Source organism: Thermobia domestica, chromosome 8, assembly GCF_964235325.1.
Source record: "Thermobia domestica chromosome 8, izTheDome1.hap1.1, whole genome shotgun sequence".
Lineage (NCBI taxonomy): Eukaryota > Metazoa > Arthropoda > Insecta > Zygentoma > Lepismatidae > Thermobia > Thermobia domestica.
In genome coordinates this window covers 9851818-9874329 of record NC_137461.1, presented here as the reverse complement: position 1 = coordinate 9874329, position 22512 = coordinate 9851818, and the positions used below count along the sequence as shown (strand labels likewise).

General features: G+C 35.6%; 3 protein-coding genes across 3 annotated transcripts; 1 reads left to right on the top strand and 2 right to left on the bottom strand.

Moving 5' to 3' along the window:
- Window positions 1–1789: 1789 nt before the first annotated feature.
- LOC145691535 (uncharacterized) lies at window positions 1790–6386 on the bottom strand. The gene is made up of 2 exons (XM_081766946.1): window positions 6070–6386; window positions 1790–2621 (listed from the first exon to the last, which is right to left on the bottom strand). Exons 1-2 carry the CDS (start codon window positions 6384–6386, stop codon window positions 1790–1792), a joined length of 1149 nt encoding a protein of 382 aa, XP_081623072.1.
- On the bottom strand, window positions 6383–7057 carry LOC145691532 (zinc finger MYM-type protein 1-like). Its single transcript, XM_081766942.1, has one exon. It carries the CDS (start codon window positions 7055–7057, stop codon window positions 6383–6385), a length of 675 nt encoding a protein of 224 aa, XP_081623068.1.
- Window positions 7058–12860: 5803 nt separating this feature from the next.
- On the top strand, window positions 12861–21033 carry LOC145692678 (odorant receptor coreceptor-like). Its single transcript, XM_081768060.1, has 3 exons — window positions 12861–12957; window positions 15812–15913; window positions 18267–21033. Exons 1-3 carry the CDS (start codon window positions 12946–12948, stop codon window positions 18429–18431), a joined length of 279 nt encoding a protein of 92 aa, XP_081624186.1. The 5' UTR covers window positions 12861–12945; the 3' UTR covers window positions 18432–21033.
- Window positions 21034–22512: the final 1479 nt, after the last annotated feature.

The window sequence follows — 22512 nt, the reverse complement described above, 5'->3', positions numbered from 1 at the left end:
CTACCTGGAATTAACATACTTAACGATACTAGAAAAATTTATTAGCAAGTTATCTTTCTCCATACATTTCTTCCCAAGACCACACAGTCGCGTGACCGCTCGCACATGTTCTGGAACACCCAAGGGGAGTCATGCGCTGGAATGTTGTTTTTCATTGAATCGTTCGTTCGTTTGAATCGAAGCGACATCCTTAAAATGCTCCTCCTTGGCAGGTTATAGCTTAGGAAGGCGATTGAATTCGTTTCCGAGGATCGTCTTCTGAGGAGTCACGAGCATTCTTGAAATGGCAAGACTATTTGAGCACTTTGCATGGACTAAGGCAATCATGTTCATGCGCGTTCTGCATCATTTTGTACAGAAACTTTGCGAACGGTTGCTCCTTTCTCTCAACACTGACAACGCACACAGAAATACAACGAATAAAGAATGTAATAGCAGTGCTAAACACCACTCAATTGACGACTTTTCTCCGACATTCCAGAGTCTTCATGGAAGATTACGTGAGTGTGTGACGCGGGAAGCGATGTATGTTCAGAACTAATACTATAATGCGTTTTCTCTTATATCGTTAAATATTTTACTTCGAGGAACTTAATGATTGCACTGTATTCATGTTTTGTTGAACAAACAAAGAGTTATTTAACTAGACTTGACTTGAAGAGGAAACCAAACCGTTAAAATTACAGTTCATTTGCAAGAAAAGGAAATAGTACTTTTGATGTAAATCAATGTCCCTCCCCCTCGATAAAACGAAAAAACACGGAACTTGAAATGGCACGCAATAAAAGAAAACGTCTAATTAATTAGTGGTACTGGCTTCAGAAGATTGATATAAAATGTAAATTGTATTGAAAGAGCTGAGAAACCTCTGCAATTCATATTGAACAGAAAATATTGACAGCGCCATTTTTAATGACGAAAATCTATTGCCAAATCCTAGAAAGATTTCTCGTATATTAAGCCGTCAAAGATAAATGATTGGTCTTATTGTTGTCTACCGTTTGGAAGAAATATTTTAACAATTATTATTCGATTACGTATTGAACCTAATACAAGCTACGATTTTCATGGTAGGAGCAAATGGGCGAAAATAACACACACAGCTCATTTGTCAAGTTTTGTAGGGCAATAAGTACATGAATGACTAATATGTTTCGTCTGCAAAGTGTGGAAGTTCCATTTCTTTTCTTTGTCGCAAAAAGAAAAGTTTCTTATAAACAAACCAAGGAGAACACAAAAGATTTTTTTTGATCCATTTTTTGAATGAAATTGTGTTTGAATGTTATTCAAAGTGCACTGATGAAAGCCAGAACTCGAAGTCTCTGCCATAACTCTTTATTTATCAAAGAGGGTACAAACTCACTTCACCTCTTTATATTTTAGTACTTTACTAATTCTGTTTTCATAGACGGAGTTTGCCATAGCATATTGGGGGGGGGGCATCCAAGGGGTCTAGGTAAAGGGTATTTAATGACTTCAACGGCTTTACTGTCATGCTAATAGTTGGTATGATATGTAAAAGATGTAGTGGAAAAGGGTAAAACAAATAAAGAATTGCATTAATTTTAAATCTTTAATAGTTAAAAAAAATATTAAACGAGTATTAAGTTAAAAGCATTAAGTTAAGGATTTAACTTCTTTATTAGTTAAAACGTATTAAACGATAAACAAAAACATTAAGTTATGACATTGAAAATGATAGGTCTAACTATTGCATTGAGAACTTCGAGAAAAACACATTTTTAATTATTCAGTAAATGATCAATACTTTGAGGGTTTAGGCCTATTTTTACCTAAGGGTTATCTTTCTTTTTTCCTTTTTTGAGCTGTAGATATTAACCAAACTCTCTATATCCAATTTTCTTACAACATCTGATTCTGAGTATAGGACCATTAAGTTGTTCATCCTTTCCTGGCCCATAGTGCACCGCAACCAGTTGTGAATCCGCCTCATTGCTGAAAAGGATCTCTCACAGGTGGCACTATTTGATGGCAAAACGAGAGCAATCTTCAAAAGGGTGCCAAAACTTGTGTATGTCTCTGAGCCGGTCGTTAATACAACTTCCATTAATTTTGCAACAATTTTTTTTAGCTGGTTTCTTTGTAGATCTATACCAGAACTTTCCATAACTCTTCTTAAAACTACCATTTCTGCCTTTAGTATATTTCTATCAACTTCAGGTATAGAAAACATTTTGATGAATGGTTCTGCTCCAGCTTCATCTACTCGGATAAACCGTTCGCTGGCATCAGCTATTTCCAAAGCTTCGCCGCTGAACCTTCTTTTAAGCTCTTCGGTTAAAATGTCTAGCAAAGGGTAATAAAAGTCATTTTTGTACTTATTTTTGACAAATTCATCCCTTTTCTGCAAATTAGTGGTTTCAGGATACATATCATCTCTATCTCTCTGGCCTACTGAACTACAAATTACAAAATCATCTAGGGTTTTCGATATCACTCGAGGTCGTTTAGGCTTGGAGCTATTATCTATAGCTATAGCACTCTCATCTTTGTTTTGAAAAATCCTTAGGTCAAACTCGTTATCAAAAGCCTTTATGCCTAGCCATTTCTTGTCCCATGAGACTTGGTTTCGATTGTTAGTTAGCTCTTCGATCACACCCCTAGCAACATTTGAATTTTGTGCAATTGATGAGTCAGCTTTTTGTAGAGCTTAGCTAAGTACATTGATTAATGGCAAGCACTGAGAAAACACTGACAAACATACGATAAAATCCAGTGAGGTTACAGACGAAAGCAGACCCTTTGCTTCAGGGTTTTTGGGATTCCTTATGTCAGAAGCTGTAGCTGTGAGTGCAGCGATAACTGCGGAGTAGTTTCCTTTTACAGATAAAACTGAATTGGATCTGCAAGGCCATCGAGTATCGCTTAGTTTGTGAATTTCATGAGGTCCCGGGCTGGTAATGTTTAGCTCTCTCTGAACTATATGAAACTCAGCGTGTGTGTCAGGATTAGAGATGCAAGGGCTCGAAAAAAAAACGGCTTTTTTGAAAAAAAACTCGGTTTTTTCTGCTTCGCTTTTTTGCTTGGGAAATTTTGGACTTTTTTCAAAATTCTGCTTTAAATTGATAAACCAGATTTTGTTCCGCTTCTCTATAACACAAAAAGTCATTTAATTAGTGGTTGATGCCGATAATAATATAAAACCTCGAAAATAAACCATGAATTTCGAAAAGATATTTCAAACAGTTTTACTTCTCAACATATTTACATTATGAATTCCAAAGGATTAACCAATGTATATAATAAGATTTTTTTAACCTCCTACATACAAAAGTAAGCAGAGTTGGCAAGAACCGTGGTTGTTTTTGAAAATGCCAAAACCCCGTTTTTGGGGGGGAGTTTAAACTAGGTTTTTTTGGTTTAAACCAGGCTTTTTTGGGTTTAGATATTTTGCTTAATGTATTTATATTACATATTGACAGAAAGAAGTTTGTTTCGCCTTGGTGTTATTATGCAACAATGGGGTTATGCTGGAAGAGGTCACATAAGCTTAAAGAAGTCCGGACAGTAAATTTCTTAAATCAGGAAACTCCCGCCCATCGGGAAAATCCCGTCATTATCTAAATGTAAAACAATAACGGAAAAATCCTGTTATTGCTTTACATGTAAAATTTAGAGGTCAACATATCATAATCAGTACGCTAAAACTGAGGTATTAAATTACAAATTTAGTACGTACATATCATTGAAAGTCCAATCTAAGCTAATGTTGGAAGCTACATAGGCAATCGATAAATTTTGCCAATTTCTATCAATATATTCAAGTAACCTTGGCTTCTTTATAAAACAACAGGCATTCAGGCATGCAGAAATATACAATTTGGTTTCGTTTCGTATGTGCAGGCTTAACATCCTTACGTAATACCGAGGTTATCAAGGAGAAGACTTTTGCTTCAAGTTACATCCGAACCGCTACTTGGTTTACGCATGAAAGAAGGGTTGTGGTTCGACCGAGAATTGAACATGGGACACCTTGATTAAAAGGTAAAAAGGAAATAAAACTAAAGCAGATGGTTTGATGAGGGAAAACGTCATGAAGTTCACACGATTCGCATTTTTCGTTCTTTTTAATTTTTTGGTTTAAACCAGTTGTTTATTTTTTTAAAAAAGAAAAAAAACAGCTAGTGTAAACCAGCCAACCCTAAAAGTAAATACTTATTTTTTTAAAAAAATACACAAATAACTAGCAAAATTCTATGTAGTATTTTTCAAAATATCCCATACCCTCTTTTTGGAACAAAATAAAATTAAAATAAAACATAAGAAAAATACTTAGATTTATATGATACACTTAAAGGCTGCACATCTAGAGCTTAGGTTTTGTATATTCTTGAAATTCTACAGTTTTATATAACCACCATCACGGTTTACTCAGTTCTCAAGTTTTCTGAATTTTTAACAAGAGGGATTGAACATATGAAGGGTGTGAGGCAAGAACATGGTAACCCACAATTTTACTATTTTAAGAAATTAGAGATTTTCTGCTGCACAATCCATTTTGAAAGTCGGAAAGCTAATTTTTCACATAAGACTATACATGAAGGATTAAACGAAGCGGTATGCGTTGCTGTCTATCTGGTGCTGCATAACTCAGCAATTGAAAATTTGGTAGTTATCATGTTCTTGGCTTACACCCTTCATATCATTATGAAACTCTCCTCACCCACCCCCCCAAAAAAAAGGACTACGGAATATATTTAACTTAAGATAAATACAACTGCACAACAAACATGACTGAGTGGAGCTTTTGCGCTTCTATCGGGAAGTCCGGGATTCAACTCAGCATTCGACCATTCTGACAAAGCTTTTCTTCATTCCATCTGTGAAGTAGAAATAGTGCGTGTACTGTGAATTGGCCGACTTCCTTTCTTATTGTTTTTAAATCGTAATTATTACTAATTACCAGCAGTGACGGTTTTGCAAAGGTTAGGGGGGTGGTCTTTCAGACTGAAGCCTGTTTCCCAAAATTACTTAATGTCTAAAACAAACGAAATATCTATTAGTCATACCTTTACTCATAAACTTGAAGCTCCCGTCAAATAAAAATTACGAATGTTTAGAAAAACTAAACATTAGTAAGAAAAACCTCTCCCAAAATACTTTTCTAAATCCGCCACTGATTCTCAGTATAAAATGATTTTCAATGAGGTTGTATCCGGAAGATTATCGCTAAATATATGAACGAAACGAAATATTAGTTATGCCTGTACTCATAAACTTCAAGCTCCTCCCAAATAAAATTAGGACATTTTAGAAAACGAAACAATCACAGAAATCCCTCCCAAAGTACTTTTCTAAGTCCGCTACTGATTATTTGTATAAATTAGTATTCAAGGTTGTATCCGGAAACTTATTGCTAAATCGTTGCACAGCTACAGTATAACAGAAATGTGGAAGTACGGTTAGACGGATATATTGAAAAACGTACGCTTTGACGGATATATAGAAAAACGTAAGTTTAACTTTTGCGCTAGAAGCTAGAGTACTAAGCTCTTAGAAATGAAACACGGATGACAAACTGAAATGATCCCGAGAAGGAAAAAAAAGTCGATAACTCAAAAGTTAAAATAAAGTTAAATAGCCTCTAAAATTGCCCTCAAATACTACATTCTTCACGTTAGCTTTAATTCTTAAAACATGTGCTCCATCCATCTTGATGGTGACTTTTAGAGCGAAATATGGCATTTAGGTCATGAAATTCTTATCTAACTATAGAATATACTATAAGAAAGATATTTAGATAGAGAAATCATGAAAATGAAAAAAGCCAAAATTTCCAAAATTCTCGTTTTTTTTTTTCAAAAAAGCCGGCTTTTTATGTTAAAAAAACCCATCGATTCAAAAAAGCCGGCTTTTTTGCATCTCTAGTCAGGATAGCTGAAGTATTGGTACAGACATTGCATAATGTTAAAGAAATTGCAACTTAAATCGTTGTCCTTGCAAGCTGCAACTAGAACTAGGTTTACTTTGTGGGCCAAGCAGTGGACATAGATTGCGTAGGGGTTTTGTTTTTTGACGATAGCTTGTAAACCATTGTTTATTCCATACATTACACTCGCTCCATCATATGCCTGGCCAACCATCAACGCACTTAATCCAATATCTCCTAATTTTTTAAATATAACATCAGCTAATGAAATAGCAGACCTTGAAAGTGACACATCTTCAATGGCTATTACTCTTTCTTTGATCTCTTGTCCTACTAAATACCTGACGCAAATGCAAAGCTGCTGAGTTCTATGGGATTTTGCTTCATCTACCATTAGTGCAAAAAATCCAGAGCTATTTATTTCGTCTACAATCACTCTTAAAACTTCTGTTTTTATGATGCACAACAACTCGTTTTGGATATCGGGGCTAGTCATGTTAAAATATTTATTGTATTTTTCTTTGAAATTTTCATCGTACTTAGAAAAAAGTCACATAATTCCAAGAAATTTCCTTTGTTGCCTGACATATCAGACTCATCATGACCCCTTAGAGATAAACCCTGCTTTAACAGATATAGCAATATATCTATTAACTTTTTCATATAGTCTCTGTTTTCTAGTACTAGTTCTTTGTGGTTGTCGGACAATAATGTTTGCACGGACTGACATGGTTTTCTGTATTCAACCCATTTTGTCATAGAAAAAGAATGTGCTATACTAATGGCATGCTTATCTAATTTCTCACCAGCCTTTTTCCAATTTTTCATACCCTTTCCAATTTTGTAGGCAATAACTCTGTTGATTGAGGGAAATTGCCTACAGGCAAAACAATAAACTGCATCGTTTTTAATGCTGTATTCTACCCATTCATGCTTTTTGTAGTACAAAACAGAAAAGTTGCGCTTTCTACTACCTGGAAAGTCTGTCAAAGGAAAATGCTGCAAGATTGGACGAGCTGGTCCGCTACAAAGATCACCTAGGTCATTTGCTGAAATTCCAAGCGAAGGCGCAAGTTCAGTCTTTCTTCCTTCATTACGAGATGGCAGCGTTTGCAGGTTAGGAGTCTGTTTACAAGCGTCACTTTGCACTGCTGGAGTGTTATCCATAGTTGAAATACTATTATTTGCAATAGGTTTTTGTTCTCTTTGTTTAAAAAACGAACGAATGTCAGGCCTAGGTTTTTTGCTCATTGTTTATACACATATAACACACCACACTGTCTAAAACTCACGAGATGACGGCTTACACTGAACTACTGAACTGACAAAAATGGCGGGGTTGGCGGCGCGGGATATACTCAGTCTCTGTGTTTGACAGTCAGTGTTGCCAACGGTAATGTTGCATTTCCCTGCAGCGACCAAAAAAAAATATCCATATACATTGGGTAGCCTCAAAGATGTGTTTAATCCATTTATGATAATGAACGAATTATATTTTTCAGTAACAATCGTGAAAAATGGTTAGGAAGCAATGCAAATAAAGAAGATGTTATTACTTTTTAACGTAACAGGTATAAGTTGATCAGTTGATTAAATAATGATATTAAGCACCTAAAAATGTTTAAATTGTTTTAGCTTAGATTTTTTGGGGGGCCTGGCCCCTCCAGGCCCCCCATAACTCCGCCCATGTCTGTTTTTAGTTTTTTTTTTTTTTTTTTTTTGCAAAAATATTTTTCCCTGTGGAATTAGATTTTTGCCTTAATTGTGTTATTCTATTTTCCCTGTAAACAAGCTTTCTTCCAGAATGTTTTCCCCAGAGGGGGAGGAAGTGTAGTGAGCTATACTGGGACACCATTTGCTCCAGCACATGAATAACATATAATCGCAACTTACCTTAGCCCCGAAAGGGCAAGGTCTCTTCCCCATCCGTTCAAAAGTAGGCCTGTGCCTGGAAGAAACATTGCTGTGGCAAATGGGTCAAATATTTGTCATTTCACATATCAAGAAGAGTGACAACAGACCCCACCGTAGTCGGTCTCAAGCCCGTGTTCAGAAAGGAGCAACGCCTCAAACCAGTGTATTGCTCCTGCTCTGAATGAACGTGAAGGACTGGCCATAATTATAAGACCGATTTTGATGAAGGTCATCCCTGATGGTGAACAGAACGAATTCAAGTAGACTGTAAGAACGCAAGGTACTAAAAGGGATAGTTACAATTTTCAAACATAGCTGCTAGGTTAAAGAAACATACGCTGTGATATGTTTATTTGAGATTAAAATCACTTGATTTTGACTAAAGCTGACAGCAAAAAATCCGTGATCATAACGAAACGAATGGTCTTGTAAGCCAAGTTAGCCCGAACCTCCATTTTGTCCAAGATACCCGAAGCGATGTGGGTAAACTTAGGTAACATTCTGTCCCCGAATATGTACATCATCGATGAATCACTGATACGTAGTGGTGGGCAGTGGGAATATTCCCGGTGGGAAGGAATTTAAAAATGGGAATATTCCCGGGTTTTTTTCCCTGGCCTATAAATTCCCGGGACGGAATTTATTTTCATTTCTTTACTTTATCTTCCAAATTATAAGAACCATATGACTAATTACTTTGTTTTGATATATTATGATTTACTTCTAGGTTTTAAAGAGTTTGGAGGTAAAGATTTTAAAATTATTTGACGGTACTTTATAGAACTAATAATATAATTTTTTGTTCCATTTTCATTTGCACTAAAAAGTAGGGAAACTGTTTAGTATTGGAGGCCAAAACTAGCAAAAAGTAGGATGATTTACGGAAGAAATGAGTTGATAGTGATGTTCAAGTAGTAAAGAAAGTATCGGACATACTTTTTTTTAGGTAGTAGGGGATTTATACAAAACGGAAAGGTAAGTGGAAGTGATTTATGTGAGTAAAGAAAGTCAACTGTTGGTAACGAAGATAGAAAACTACGTGCCATGCGGGACTCTAACCCGCCTTCATTCGCTAACGCTCGCTCTGCAATGCTGTCTGAATTTAATGTTGGTAACGTAATTTAACGTATGAAACCATAAAACAACCGCATCGGAATAGAATATCGCTAAAAAGTAGGTGCAAATGCTGGCCCCCAATGCTAAAAAACAGCCAAAATTAGCAAAGTATTAATTTACGAATGATGAAAAGGAAACATTTTGTAAAGTAATTTAGAATTATGTAGAAATAGAGATGAAGTCCTATTAATAAACCCTGAACTACTATTAGTAATAGAACTCGGTCTATCTCCTCTCTCTGACTCGAATTTCTGAAGAGGTACTCGGACTTCTTTTACATGTGAATTAACGTATAGAATTTCGGGAAATAGGTAGAATGAAAGGTCGTGTATGGCAATGTTACGTGCTAAAATATAAAGATAAGTAAGTATCTTGCAAATTTCTTGAATATAAATATGTATGCCCAAATGTTGATAAATTGGTGAGACATGTATCTTTTAGCCTTTACCTAATCTAATTTGTTTATAACATTTATAAATTTAATGTGTGTATAATATCAGTAATAGAGTCAAGTTGAGCAAATCCACTTACATATGAATTTAAACTGTTACTATATAATTTACTATATATTTTTTCATACATATTTAATTGATAGAACATATTGTAAATAAATATACATTTATCCGTACTCTCTAAATATAATAAAATGTTAATAAAGTAACATAGTACTGTTCAGAATATATAAGATTTTAAAGAATATTCTGTGGACAACAGTAATAATATGCTGTGATATAAAAATTAATTCAACTTTGAAATTATAACATAGTAATAGAATGTAATTTTCTTTCTGATTGTACATAAATTCCCGGATAAATTCCAATTTTGGGAATCTTCCCATCACTACTAATATGTCGCGATCCAAGCGAGCAGCAGTGATGCGGAACAGCAACCCGTTTCTTTTTGCTTCGGTACATAACCATGCTGGAGATCACTTAATTGCATAATAGGCGTTCGCTGGCGTCATCTTGGCATCAGATTATGGTCAACTTACAATAGATTCGTATACCGTATATGGGTTCATCTAGACAATTTAATTGTACGATTTCTATAAAACTATTAGCAGCCCCCTCCACGAACATTACGATCAGTCTGCCGTCTACGATGGCTGGTGGGTTGGAAACTTAGTTTTTACAGAAACACATGTGGTACGAACTTAATTCAAATCGGAAGATTTATGCGTGTGTTATGAAATGCGTATCTAACAGTGTATATTGGTAAATATAAGTTATTTATAATTAAAACAATTTGAAAAGTATGCAAAATGGTGAATACATTAACTCTTTAAGTGTGGTAATTTTTTCCAGTGTAGATATGCTATTAGCGTTGTAAAAACTTTAATTTGCTTGTTTGTAAGATTTAAGTCATGTTTTCTTTTACATTTCTTATTAGGGGAAAGTCATTTTTCTTTCACGTGTAGTATTATTAATTACCAACGTAGATTGCTTCTATATTTATTTATAAAAGATTAAGTTTAACTTTTATTTTCTATATATCATTAAAGAAAAATCGTTTTCTATTGTATTTTTCTTTTGATTTTGTTGTAAGAACTAGGAACACTGGAAAAAGACATGGGAACACTACGGTGTTAAATGAAATATTATCCTTGCAATCATTTTTTCTGAATCGTAATTTAGTAATCAAAATAATGAATATTTATTGATAATCGAACTTTCAAATGAAAACCTAAAAATGTTTTAGATTTCATTCAACTAACAATGAATATATAAATTATTATGGAAGGAAATATCTTAGAGGCTATACATACATACACTATACTATTTCAGGAGTAGTACGAAAAGCAACCTTTTCGAGATGAAATTGCTTATTCCTTCTTTGATTGAAAACGGACTTATCTTAAACAAAAACGGATTTAGACATCTTGAAGTCTTAGACAATTAGTCTGAGTTCCCTTCTGGACAGGATAACAAGTTATTCCTCTACGCACCAGAACAATTTGCTAGTATATTCCAACACGAGGACTCCCAATTGTAAAACCGAGTGTTATCCGAACAACTGCAACTAATCATTGTACGATTCAAAAAATATTTAAAACAAACCTTTTACGTGCTTACCTCAGTACATGTGTGAACTATTTTTACATGTAGTCGCCTTCTCTCTCGATGCACTTACTGAGACGAGGGATCATTTTGTATGCCTTGGTCGAAGAAGTCTGCCGCCACCTCTTTTGCCCAATTCTTCATCTCCATCTTCAGTTCCTCGTCAGTTGAAATTTTTTTCCCACCCATATACATCTTCAGTATGGTGAGGAAAGAAAACTGTTGTTTCGGGACACAAATATGCCTAATGCTTAAATAAATTGCAACAAATACATAGCACGTCCAGAAAGTAAGTTCCGTTTCAATTTATCTCCGTTGCAGCGCTGCGATCGCAGTTCCGCACATGCGCGGTAGACGCTCTGTATCAAGGAGAAGAAACGTGCGCCATTTGAGATCGCTGTCAGTCACGTACGCTTTCTTGTGCTTGTTTACAATGTCGGTGTTGATTGAAAATCCCACCGCTTGTGAAATCAAAGAGGTGATTCGTTTTCTGAATGCGAGGAAAGTGAAACCAAGTGAAATTTACCGGCAAATTTGCGATGTTTACGGACAAAATGCGATGAGTGATTCAATGGTGAGAAGATGGGTCCGACAATTCAATGAAGGACGTAGTGACGTGCACGATGAAGAACGAAGTAGGCGTCCATCTTTGGTTACAGAAGAACTGGTTCACGCGATTGATGACAAAATCCAGAAAAACCGCAGCGACTTTCATCTGTTTTTACATCTCAAGTCTTCCCTTGGCGGTCAACACTTCAACAATGACGACGAGCTGAAAGAAACTGTTTCCAACTGGTTGAAGACACAGACGGCGAACTTCTATGAAGAAGGTATACAAAACCTTGTGCCACGCTATGTCAAATGCCTGCAAAATTTCGGCAGTTATGTGGAAAAGTAGTTTAAGAGTTGTAGAATTTTGTGCAATAAATAATTTTTCTATATCTGTACACAATTTAATTTTATTACCAAACGGAACTTACTTTCTGGACGTGCCTCGTAATTAAAAGAAGCAAATACTATATTTTTAAAATTTAAGCTTCAGATTAGTATTGCTTTTAAATATTAGTCACATTGTTTTCTTCAGCTAACTCGAAAAAAAAATCTTAGAAGAAGAAGAACGCAAAAAGTACACTGCAATATTGGGGAGGAGGTTCAGCCCCATCCCGATAATATTGCTTAGCCCCATCGATTTTCCAGTTTCCGGCGCCTATGATATGACTAGCTTTTGTAAAAATAATATGACTAAAGTAAACGGCGATGATGAGAATGAATGAAATAGTGAAATGAAGAAAATGAATGAGAGAACCCACAATCACTGTGTTTTCTCACTATAAAACCCACTTGGTGTGGGCTAGGATCGAACCAGTGACCCCACATACAACAGAGCCACCGCAATCCTACTAATTTATGCATAACAAGAAAATAGCAATACTGTATCTACAATACTATTCAACACGCAAATTTATATTTATCTATTCCAGATCCAAAATTAACCTTAGTATAAATCTGAGAGTTTATTTATCCAAAGTAGAGGTGAGTTATTCAAACTCAGGGGGTTTCCATCGCTCAATGGGTTTGGGTCTAATTTCTGCGAATTTATTATTCTACCCGAAATTCGTGTTTCCCTCCTCAACATCCTCTAGTTTGATTGTGCCATTTTCAATAAAAAATTACATCCTTGCAAATAATTTCATGGGCGCAACATGCACCTTAAAACCCGCCTCTGTTCCATATTTGTTACAATTACAACACTACACAGAAAGCCCTCTATAATTTATTATTATTGATACATTATCCACTGAAAACATTGTTTTAATGATCCTATTTTGTTATGTTTTATATATATTATATTCTGAGCTAATATCACTCATTTGTTCCAGGTTATGTGACGAGATCAACAGCATAACATCTCCTGTGGTTGTTCTTATATTTCTAGTAGATGGACTCATACTGTGTCTCTTGGCTTTTATGGCTACACGAGTAAGTATTTACATTTCTAAGCACTAAACACATACTAATGTTTGTAGTGTGGATTTAAGCTGTCAATTCAATCTTCTGCCTTACTGATTCTGGACCACTGTATGAAAATTAATGGACCATAAATTTTGCTTTCTTGTCCATTTCGACTCTATGAGATTACACGTGTGAGTGTCAGTGACCTATAGCTATTGGAAGATTGTTACAGTTATGTAAACGGCGTGACAAACATCTTGACATTTGAAGGCGGCACTCCAAGTTCCCTTTAAATGCTGCTATCAAATGAGAGGTCAGCAGTATTATCACGTTTATTTTGCACACATCCACGTCTATCCCCTGTCACCTGATCGCGCTGTAGTTTGTCTGCTTACCCATAGCCACACCCCTTTATCACTTGGCAACGTCACGCCAGAGCTTGCGTTTTATTCGTTTAGCTGAAATGCCAAGATGTTTGTCACAGGCCTTAGCTTTTTACACAAGGTTGTTCATTTTATATCCAAGCAATTTGGAACCACTGCTGAAACTGTGTGGTTGCACCAAACACATGCAATCGTTTCCTTATAAGTGTGCTGTCTCAACTGACAAATGTTTGAGCGTTGTTGTGGTGCTAGTAAAATGTTGTCGAAAGTGGGGCATTCGTGGGAAGGGTGCATTATGGCTCTTTTTTAAAAGCCAGTTTATCGTGCAACCGAATAATACAACGGTGTCGAGATCATGTTTCACCATCCGAGTGGGCGCAATTGAAGATTCGTGGCCAGGCAAACACAAGTGGGATCAATGCAGAAACAGTCGTCAACAAAAGAGGCTCGTTCGAGGCTACCAGTCGAAGTATTATTTAAGATGTTTATCTGAATCCGCCCACCGGCAGACCAGGAGAATTCACCATCCCAGCGTAACGTAGCCTAGATACTTAATTTGGTCCAATTCACTGTCAGCGCCGATCTACTATATCATATTATTGAACGTGAGACAAACTGCCGAAAATTATACCAAGAGCACTTTGAAAAGGAAGAAAATACAATGCGGTGGCAACATTCGATAAAACTTACAATTATCTCACGCGTAATTGTAAAATTTGTGAAATTATGTACCGCAATATCAATGGCCAAGGGCTACCAGTACAGGAAAACTTTTTCATATTATATCACTGGGTATAGTTCGGAGTGGAATTTGGAGATACACGAGGTGGATTTAAACATGAAAATGATAAACGGTGATATTCATTTCCTGGAGTTCACTATGACTCAAATGTATTGGAAAGGCATTTCAAGTTTGTGCAGAACCAACAAGAACCAGGTGCGGATTAAAATATACAAAACATAAAACAACACCCTCGGGTTTTATCATAAGATGAAAAGCAGTATTTGTCCATATGATGGCATTCCTGTCAAATGTTCTAACGCAAGTACAATGGATTTCTGTCCATTTGAAGTGGAAAAATGACTTCTACAACATCGTCTCACTGATCTTCAGGAATTTTCGGAGAAAAATAACAGAATGCCCATGCTTCTGTTGTAATGCACCTCATTGTAGTGGCATTTGCAATGTCAATTAATAGTGCATATTTTGTTGGTCCAACAGAACGCAACAGGTTGTGACGGTACGGCTTTTCACAGGGTAAGTACACTTTGAAAATCGGCCAAATGTAGGATGAACAACCTTCTGCAAATACAACCTTTGGTCATCTTTTCCACATAAAACATTAATCTTTCAAAACTCTTAATTTCTCTTTCCGTCACCAAACAACTTTCACATGCATACAATAGCATGGTTAATATACACTTCTTGATATTAAAATTCCATCGCTATGAGTGACAAGAAGTCTTCAATTTATTCATGCTTAGACTCAAAACGAAAGCAAGAAGAAAAAATATATAAGGTGTTTGTGAGTTAATTTATAACATACTTAAAATATGAAAAACAAAAGAATGTGTCGTAAAAATGTCTTAAGAAGTGTCTTGGTATCACACGCTTAAAATTTGTTTTTAAAATGCAGTATTAAGGTTATTAGAGCATGTTTTGAAATATTGTAAACCCATAACATTCTACAAAAATCTGTTATGGCAGAAATATAGCATTACAAAAGATCAACTTTTTTAAAAAAACATAAAATGTTTTCTGAACCGTATGTAAAATTAGAGAATATCATACTTCTAACTTTATTTATTCATTTGGACATATTTTACATGTCATCGTTAAGGCTATAAGAAGTCCTATTTATGACTCAAACATAATTTTTAAAAAAAGTTATAACAACATAAATCTTAAATATAATTTCCTTGCATAAATAATAGCATTGTTACTTGCATTCAAAGCATTTTTACGATAGTTCAACGGACTTAAAGGTTAGTAGATTTTTAGCTGTTTGCTTATTATACCACATCCTTTCCATAGAAATCTGTTACCAAGTATATGAAGTTAGTTTCCACCTGTCAGGTGGTACCGTAATGAGGAGAAGTACTATAAACCAAATAACATGTTTCTTATGATAACACCAACGGATAAGTTATTACAGTGTTAATATGAACTAATTTGACGAGTGTAATAATAATATGAACTAATTTGACGAGTGTAATAATAATATGAACTAATTTGACGAGTGTAATAATAATATGAACTAATTTGACGAGTGTAATAATAATATGAACTAATTTGACGAGTGTAATAGTAATATGAACTAATTTGACGAGTGTAATAATAATATGAACTAATTTGACGAGTGTAATAATAATATGAACTAATTTGACGAGTATAATAATAATATGAACTAATTTGATGAGTATAATAATAATATGAACTAATTTGACGAGTGTAATAATAATATGAACTAATTTGACGAGTGTAATAATAATTTCAGGTGAACGATGTGGTGTCTGTTTGTTCGCTTTTGGTATACTTCGTGCTGATCTTGGCCCAGGTATATTTGTACTGTCTATGTGGGGATAAAGTGAAGACGCAGGTAAGAAATTAGTTTCCACTGATTAATAGATTAATTAGAGTTTACAGAAATAGTCCTTTGCAGCACCGAGAATACGTGAGGCGTCACCGACTGCTTAACGTTTTATCTTAGCCACTACTTTAACTTGTGTCTGAAGGAAGTACTCTGGCCAGGAGTCGAGTTCCGTATGACGTGCACGGAGAATATTCCTCTTAGCCAATTCTCAACAAAAGAAATATAATAATTTACTCAGTGGCGTATTTACGATTTTGTTTCGGGGGGGGGGATTTGCTAAGTTCCGGGGAAGGCTTTGTCTGAAAATGTGAAAATTCTGCAAGATATTTCATATACTTTACTACAGTAAGTAAGATTTCGGGGGGAGCTTAAGCCCGGAAGTCCCCCTAAATACGCCACTGATATTACTAATGACTAAAATACAATGAAAAGAAATGAAATCTTTCAGTTTAACGTTTCACGAGTATACCTTTTAGAGTTGAGTTGAGTTGATTTTGGGTTTAACGTCCCTTTCGACAGCGAGGATATATGAGACGGGACCTACTGATTAACGGGGAATCCGAACCACATGAGCTACCGCCGGGAATCGAACCTGGGTCTCCCACGCCAAAGGCACGTACGCTAACCGCTCTGCTACGGAGGAGCTCTATGCCTTTTAGACTAAGGGAGACGGGTGATTAAGTCAAGTAATGATGGTGGAAGAATTGGTGGAATGAAAAAGTGGGAGGAAACAGGAGTACCCCGAGAAAACCCACGGATACGATGTTGTCCACCACAAAATTACTTGGTCGGACATCGAACCAATGACCCCCGCAGGTATATTTGTACTGTCTATGTGGGGATAGGTAAGCGCTCTACCACTGAGTCACCGTGCCTTCCTTTCCAAACAAAAGTTAAGTTACCGTACACAAATACACAATTCTGCATCGCCATCACCACTTTCTGGTCACTATTTTAATCGATAAGTGAAAAAAAGAATAGAACCAGTTGAGAATCCTCATGAGCATTGCCAGAACGAACTTAAAAAGAGTTATTTTAAATAAAAACACAGCTTTATTACACGGCTGGCTAGAATATTTATTATTAAAAAAATAAACTAGAAAACTAACGGTTTCGGAAGTATAGCACTTCCTTTCTCAGACTACACTCTGCAACTCTGAGGAGTTGTAGAGTGTAGAGTGTTGTAGAGTTGTAGAGCGTAGTTTGAGGAAGGAAGTGCTACACCTCCGAAACCGTTAGTTTTCTAGTTTTTTTTAAATAATACATATTCTAGCCAGCCGTGTAAGAAAGCTGTGTTTTTTTTTTAAATTACTCTTTTTAAGTTCGTTCTGGCAATGCTCATGAGGATTCTCAACTGGTTCTATTCTTTTTTGTGGAGGAGTTGTAGAGTGTAGAGTGTAGTGGAGTTGTAGAGTTGTAGAATAGGAGTTGTAGAGTGTAGTTTGAGGAAGGAAGTGCTATACTTCCGAAACCATACTTTTCTGGTTTATTTTTTTATAATAAATATTCTAGCCAGCCTTGTAAGGAAGCTGTTCTTTTTTCCTTTATTCAAGATGCACACAAAGCCATATTGTCATAATAGACGTATTTTCTTTATTAACTTCTACAGTCTATATCTATGTACTTTATTATTATACTCATTAAACAATTCTTGTAATATATCTATCCGTTTATAATTTTCTTCAGTACTATTTTTCTTCCACGCGTTTTGTTTAAGAGTTCTGGTAAAACTTTCTACAATTTGTTGTTTTAAGAAGACACATGCTTAAAATGGATGGCTCAAAATTTTAAAAAAATCGCAAAATATCATCTCTCTGTGATTTACGGTTCCCGTGATATGTTTCCTTCAATATCCCGAAATCCGAACCTTTTGGCCAATATCTGGGAATGGTGGCCAGTTGACCAGTGGGAATCGGTTACTATTTGGTACCAAAATGTTCAGCATCCTCTTAGGTACTGATATATCCAACATGATCTCTCTATGATTTACGATTCCCGAGATATGGCTCCTTATATTTCCCGAAATCGGAACTTTTTTGGCCAATATGTCGGGAACGTTGAAAATGATGCGAAAAATTTCATCACTTCTTTCTGATAGGTTTTGATGCTCCATCGAATGGTCGATTCAAATTGAAAAATTCACGAATAACAGACACACCAGAGAGACATAGACAATTCAGTAACGAAGTTATTAAGTTCATTGAAAAGACGTAACCAAATACTTCAAGTTACTAAATTTCAGCCAATAATCATAATGTATTATAAATTGATATTCGCAGATGTATTGCAGCTTGATTCAAACTTATGAATGTCCAGGTGATTGCCATTGTTGTATATGAAATGTTACTTGTTATTGCAGAGTGAATCTTTGGCAGACGTAGTATACAACGCCCGATGGATGGATCTCGACCCAGATACAATCCAGATTTTGCAGATGATCTCTCAGAGATGCCAGAAACCATTAACAATAAATGGAGGATCGTTCTTTACGTTATCCAGGGAATTCTTTCTTGCAGTGAGTTGAACTTTAGTATTTTTGTTTGACAATTCGTATTTCTGTAAGAATTTTAGATTTGAGACGCATAACTAAAACCATATTACCGCTCATTAAATACATATATTGCAGACAAGTATCAGTTTGTAAACATTAAACTGCAATCAATATTGGCTTATTTCAAAGAATATGAAAGAAAGAAAGTTTGGGGATAGGGAGTTAGATCCTTAATTTAATTGAGTGTTTTATAACATTTAAATCCAACATATCACTATATGATATCAGAAAATTACTTTCTGCTTCGAAAAGTGAAAAGGAGGATTAGTAAGAATAAAAAAAGTACACAAAATGGGGTTGTTAAAAGCTAAGAAGTGTTGGCAGTATACTAGTAGTGGTCACTTTGCAGTAAGATGGGCCGAAAAAGGTCTTTTTTTCAAGTCTTAATACCATAGAAAAGTTGCAAATTAGGGAGATTAAAAAGGAGTTAAAAAATAAAACCGGTTTATATCTTTTGGTCGCCCATGTGCTGTAAAGTTTGCCGAATTTTGGTAAAAATTCACATTTTTACTATATATTTTTTATGTTGCTTAATTTGTTAATACTTAAATGTAATAGTGTGAACTTCCCTGTGTCGTGCCTAAATAAGGGGATGAAAATGCGTGTTGACACAAGAAAGCTCCCTTCCGTCCACTATCTGAAATGGACGGGAAATGATCGATTCTTGCATGTTATGCGAGAGGATAATGAAGAGAAATGACAACTCCAATTTACCACAATGACATTCATGTATTTTCAATTCAAAAATTTGTGTTCAGCGTAATGTTAAGTGTAGTTATCGGGTAAGTCAAACTCTGTCAGATCACACTAACTGCATTTCTGGTTATTGTATCACTGGTAACAAATTCAGCAAGGGGACACATACCTGCTGGATTGTTCTGCGTCTCGGCGATGATGGTTCTGTCTTCCGTCCACTCTTTGGCTGCTCTATGGAAGTACTCGCTGTTATTTGGACTCCAGAGAATATTCGATGATCATGGACTATACAAGTCCAAAGTCTGATCTAGCTCTCTCTCCGCTACTAACTGACAACTCTTCTCGACTACTCGCTCGTGTCTACTACCTCGAGCTACTACTCAAGTTCCTCCAATCTCTGGGTTTTTGTTCTCTTTCCAATTGTTGAAATCTGCCGCGTCATCTCTCGTATTCCTCGTGTTGTTCCATCTGGTTGATGAAACCTCTCGGTTTATTCATTGTCTCTCGATGATTGAAATCCCCAGAATGCCTGTATCTGCAATGCCGACAGTTTTGACATGCCCAAAAATTATGTAGATGTTAACAAAATTTTACAATCTTTCCTGACATCAAGTTTCCCCAATTCTCTCAAGTAATAATTTTTCCTCTCTCATCACAACAATTACAACATTTGCCAAATCGTGTCTTTAACATTATTTAATCATTACATAACCATAAACACAACGCAACGTGCTTTTGTGATGTCTCCGTCTGTCTGCAGCATTTCTTAATTTTATTACATTAATCTGAAACAATATGTAAGTTCTGACTTCTAATAAAACATAATTCTAATTAATTAAAAACGAAAACAAAATAAAATAACTATCCAAAATACACTCCGGGCCACAATAGTTCTAACTGTTAATGGTTTAGAGGAAAGACTTGTTCAAATCGGCCAAGATATTCCGCTAGCCCAACGGTTGTTAATTTTAAGAAATTTAGGCACTCATTGTAACTCGCTCGAATCAATGAGTATGACTCTTCACCTTCGATAAATGAGATCTCAAAATACCTTCAGCTAACAGAGCGGATATTTGAAGCGTTCACAAAGCTTTTTGATTGCTCATGCGTACGCTTGGAATATGCTATCACAGATAAAACGTTACTTAATCCGTGATAAATACGTTATGTAATTTAGGTTGTTATGATAATTACCATTATATCACTTATCTGCTTTATTTACCTCAGTAATATCGTGGTTATTGAGTACCTGAGTACCATATCCACAAAACCTGACGTGGGAAACAGAGGTTAAAGTTATTTTACGAGAACACATAGATGACACAGATGTTATCCTTAGCTATCTCGTTTATTATGAGATTTTTATTTACACAGATGTGGGTTTGACTCTTACAAAGCTATTCTAAACCCGATAAACTTAACGGAATCAATCGTTGAGTCACCCACTTGAAAATGTGTTGTTTGCATTGTCTCAATGTTATTCAAATCTGACATCTATTGAAATTATTCGACAATAATGCAGTTATTAGATAAACTCTATTAGTACATTGCGAGTAGATCGACAATAAATAGCATTACATGATAAAAATCGTTTTAAATATTCTCTTAACATCTATCGCTTTGTCATTTATCTTAATCCTAGTATATCTTAACTTAAGGTTCCGAGGACAAGGAAAATCGCATTTGCCTGACCATACTTATGTGTCAAATTAAGAAAAACCGTAAAATATACAACTTACATGTTCTGGATTCCCAATACAGTAGTCCGCCAAGTATTGTCCAAAACGAGACAAAGTTAACGAGACGAGACTTCTCGCGATATCGGATACGAGCCAAGACCGACCGAGACTCGATCCTCACTACGACCGAGAGAAGACAAGATCCCCTGGTCTAAAAACCAAGAGTTTTTATATTCGCCTCATCTGTTATTTTCACTCTCAAGTCCTTCCGGATCAGTCTATTCTAGACTATGAAATAATAGTTTCTATGACGTATGCGTGACTTTCACACTTTCACTGAAGAAAATTGTTTTTGCTTATATAAGTGTTTTCATTTCCTGGTGTCCTTCGTACATGTTTTTAGAAATACCATTTATATCTTATTTACACATTTTTGGTATCTCTACGGCGACACTGTTTTAATGATGAAATGTCTGATCTCTTAAATTAAAAAATTCGATCAAAGTTGATATTTTCGTGATATTCCCCCACTTAAAAAAATATACTGAGCAATCCTGTAATGGATGCCCAAATCGTGGAATTCGATTACAGTTCGATGGTCACCCTGTATAAGGTTTTTGGCGAGGCACTGGAAAAAACACTTGTACGTCGTGAAACTCGTGAATCACACTTCCTAGACACTAGATGCAAACGTCACTTTCATGCCTAGAATATGTAGATCGGTGACATAGGGAGGAAAAATAACATTAACTAGCCAATGGTACCAAGAATGGCTAATGAGGCATGAGGTTGTAATATCGGTGTAAAATGTAACGTAACTACGTTGAGTACATTCGCGAATACACCTAAAGAACATGTCCAATAGGGACAAACATCCTACAATTGAGTGTTTTGAGGGAATCCAGAAAAGTAAAGTGTTAAGAGTTGTATATTAATGACATTTTAAGTAATGTTGAAAGGATTGTCTTACTCGTATGGCAGGCAATGGATCGTTGAAACCTGGTTACATTACAATCGTAATACACATATGAACAATAGAAAATATACACATATATATATATATATATATACAGATATAACAAATGTAAAGCAATTAACCTAAGTACGCATATACATAAATATCAGGGGAATGTTGTATATTCCTCTGGTTTTTCCTTTATTGCACAAACCTTAGCCGTTCATAAAATAATGTGCATCCAAGATGCACCTGTAATTCCCTTTCAGTGCAATCTGCCGAGGAAATGAAATGTTAGTGTAGGCAGAAAAGGAAAAGGGGAATGAAGAGTTAGGAGGCATAAGTGAATATGGTTAGGAAATGGGAGATAGCATAAGGTTTTTTTGTAGTTTTTAATATTTTTTTTTTTGGCATATAAGAATGATAGAAAATATCACCACCAAATAATCATATGGAGTATGAATTATTTAAAATGGTGTGGATGCGAAAAATCTTGGACTGAGCAAGGAGTCCACTGGAGGAGATGAAGGTCGGGATGGAGTAGTACGGGATTGAAGTACAGGATCGTGTAGCGAAGGTGTTGATGGTGATTGACCTTCCAAACGTGTTAACAGATGTTGGTTGTCCATGTTATTGTGAGCAGAAGGAGAACGAGAATGCGTGAATTGGGATGTGATATTCGATTTGTAAAATCGGGAGCGCTTCTTGGATCTACCATAACGAC

Coding starts and splice junctions, on each gene's coding strand:
- LOC145691532 (XM_081766942.1), bottom strand. CDS start 7,057: ATGGATAACACTCCAGCAGTGCAAAGTGACGCTTGTAAACAGACTCCT.
- LOC145692678 (XM_081768060.1), top strand. Junction 15,914..18,266: donor GGGATAAAGTGAAGACGCAG/GTAAGAAATTAG, acceptor TTGTTATTGCAG/AGTGAATCTTTGGCAGACGT.
- LOC145691535 (XM_081766946.1), bottom strand. CDS start 6,386: ATGACTAGCCCCGATATCCAAAACGAGTTGTTGTGCATCATAAAAACA. Junction 2,622..6,069: donor TATGATGGAGCGAGTGTAAT/GTATGGAATAAA, acceptor AAATGTTGCTAG/GGGTGTGATCGAAGAGCTAA.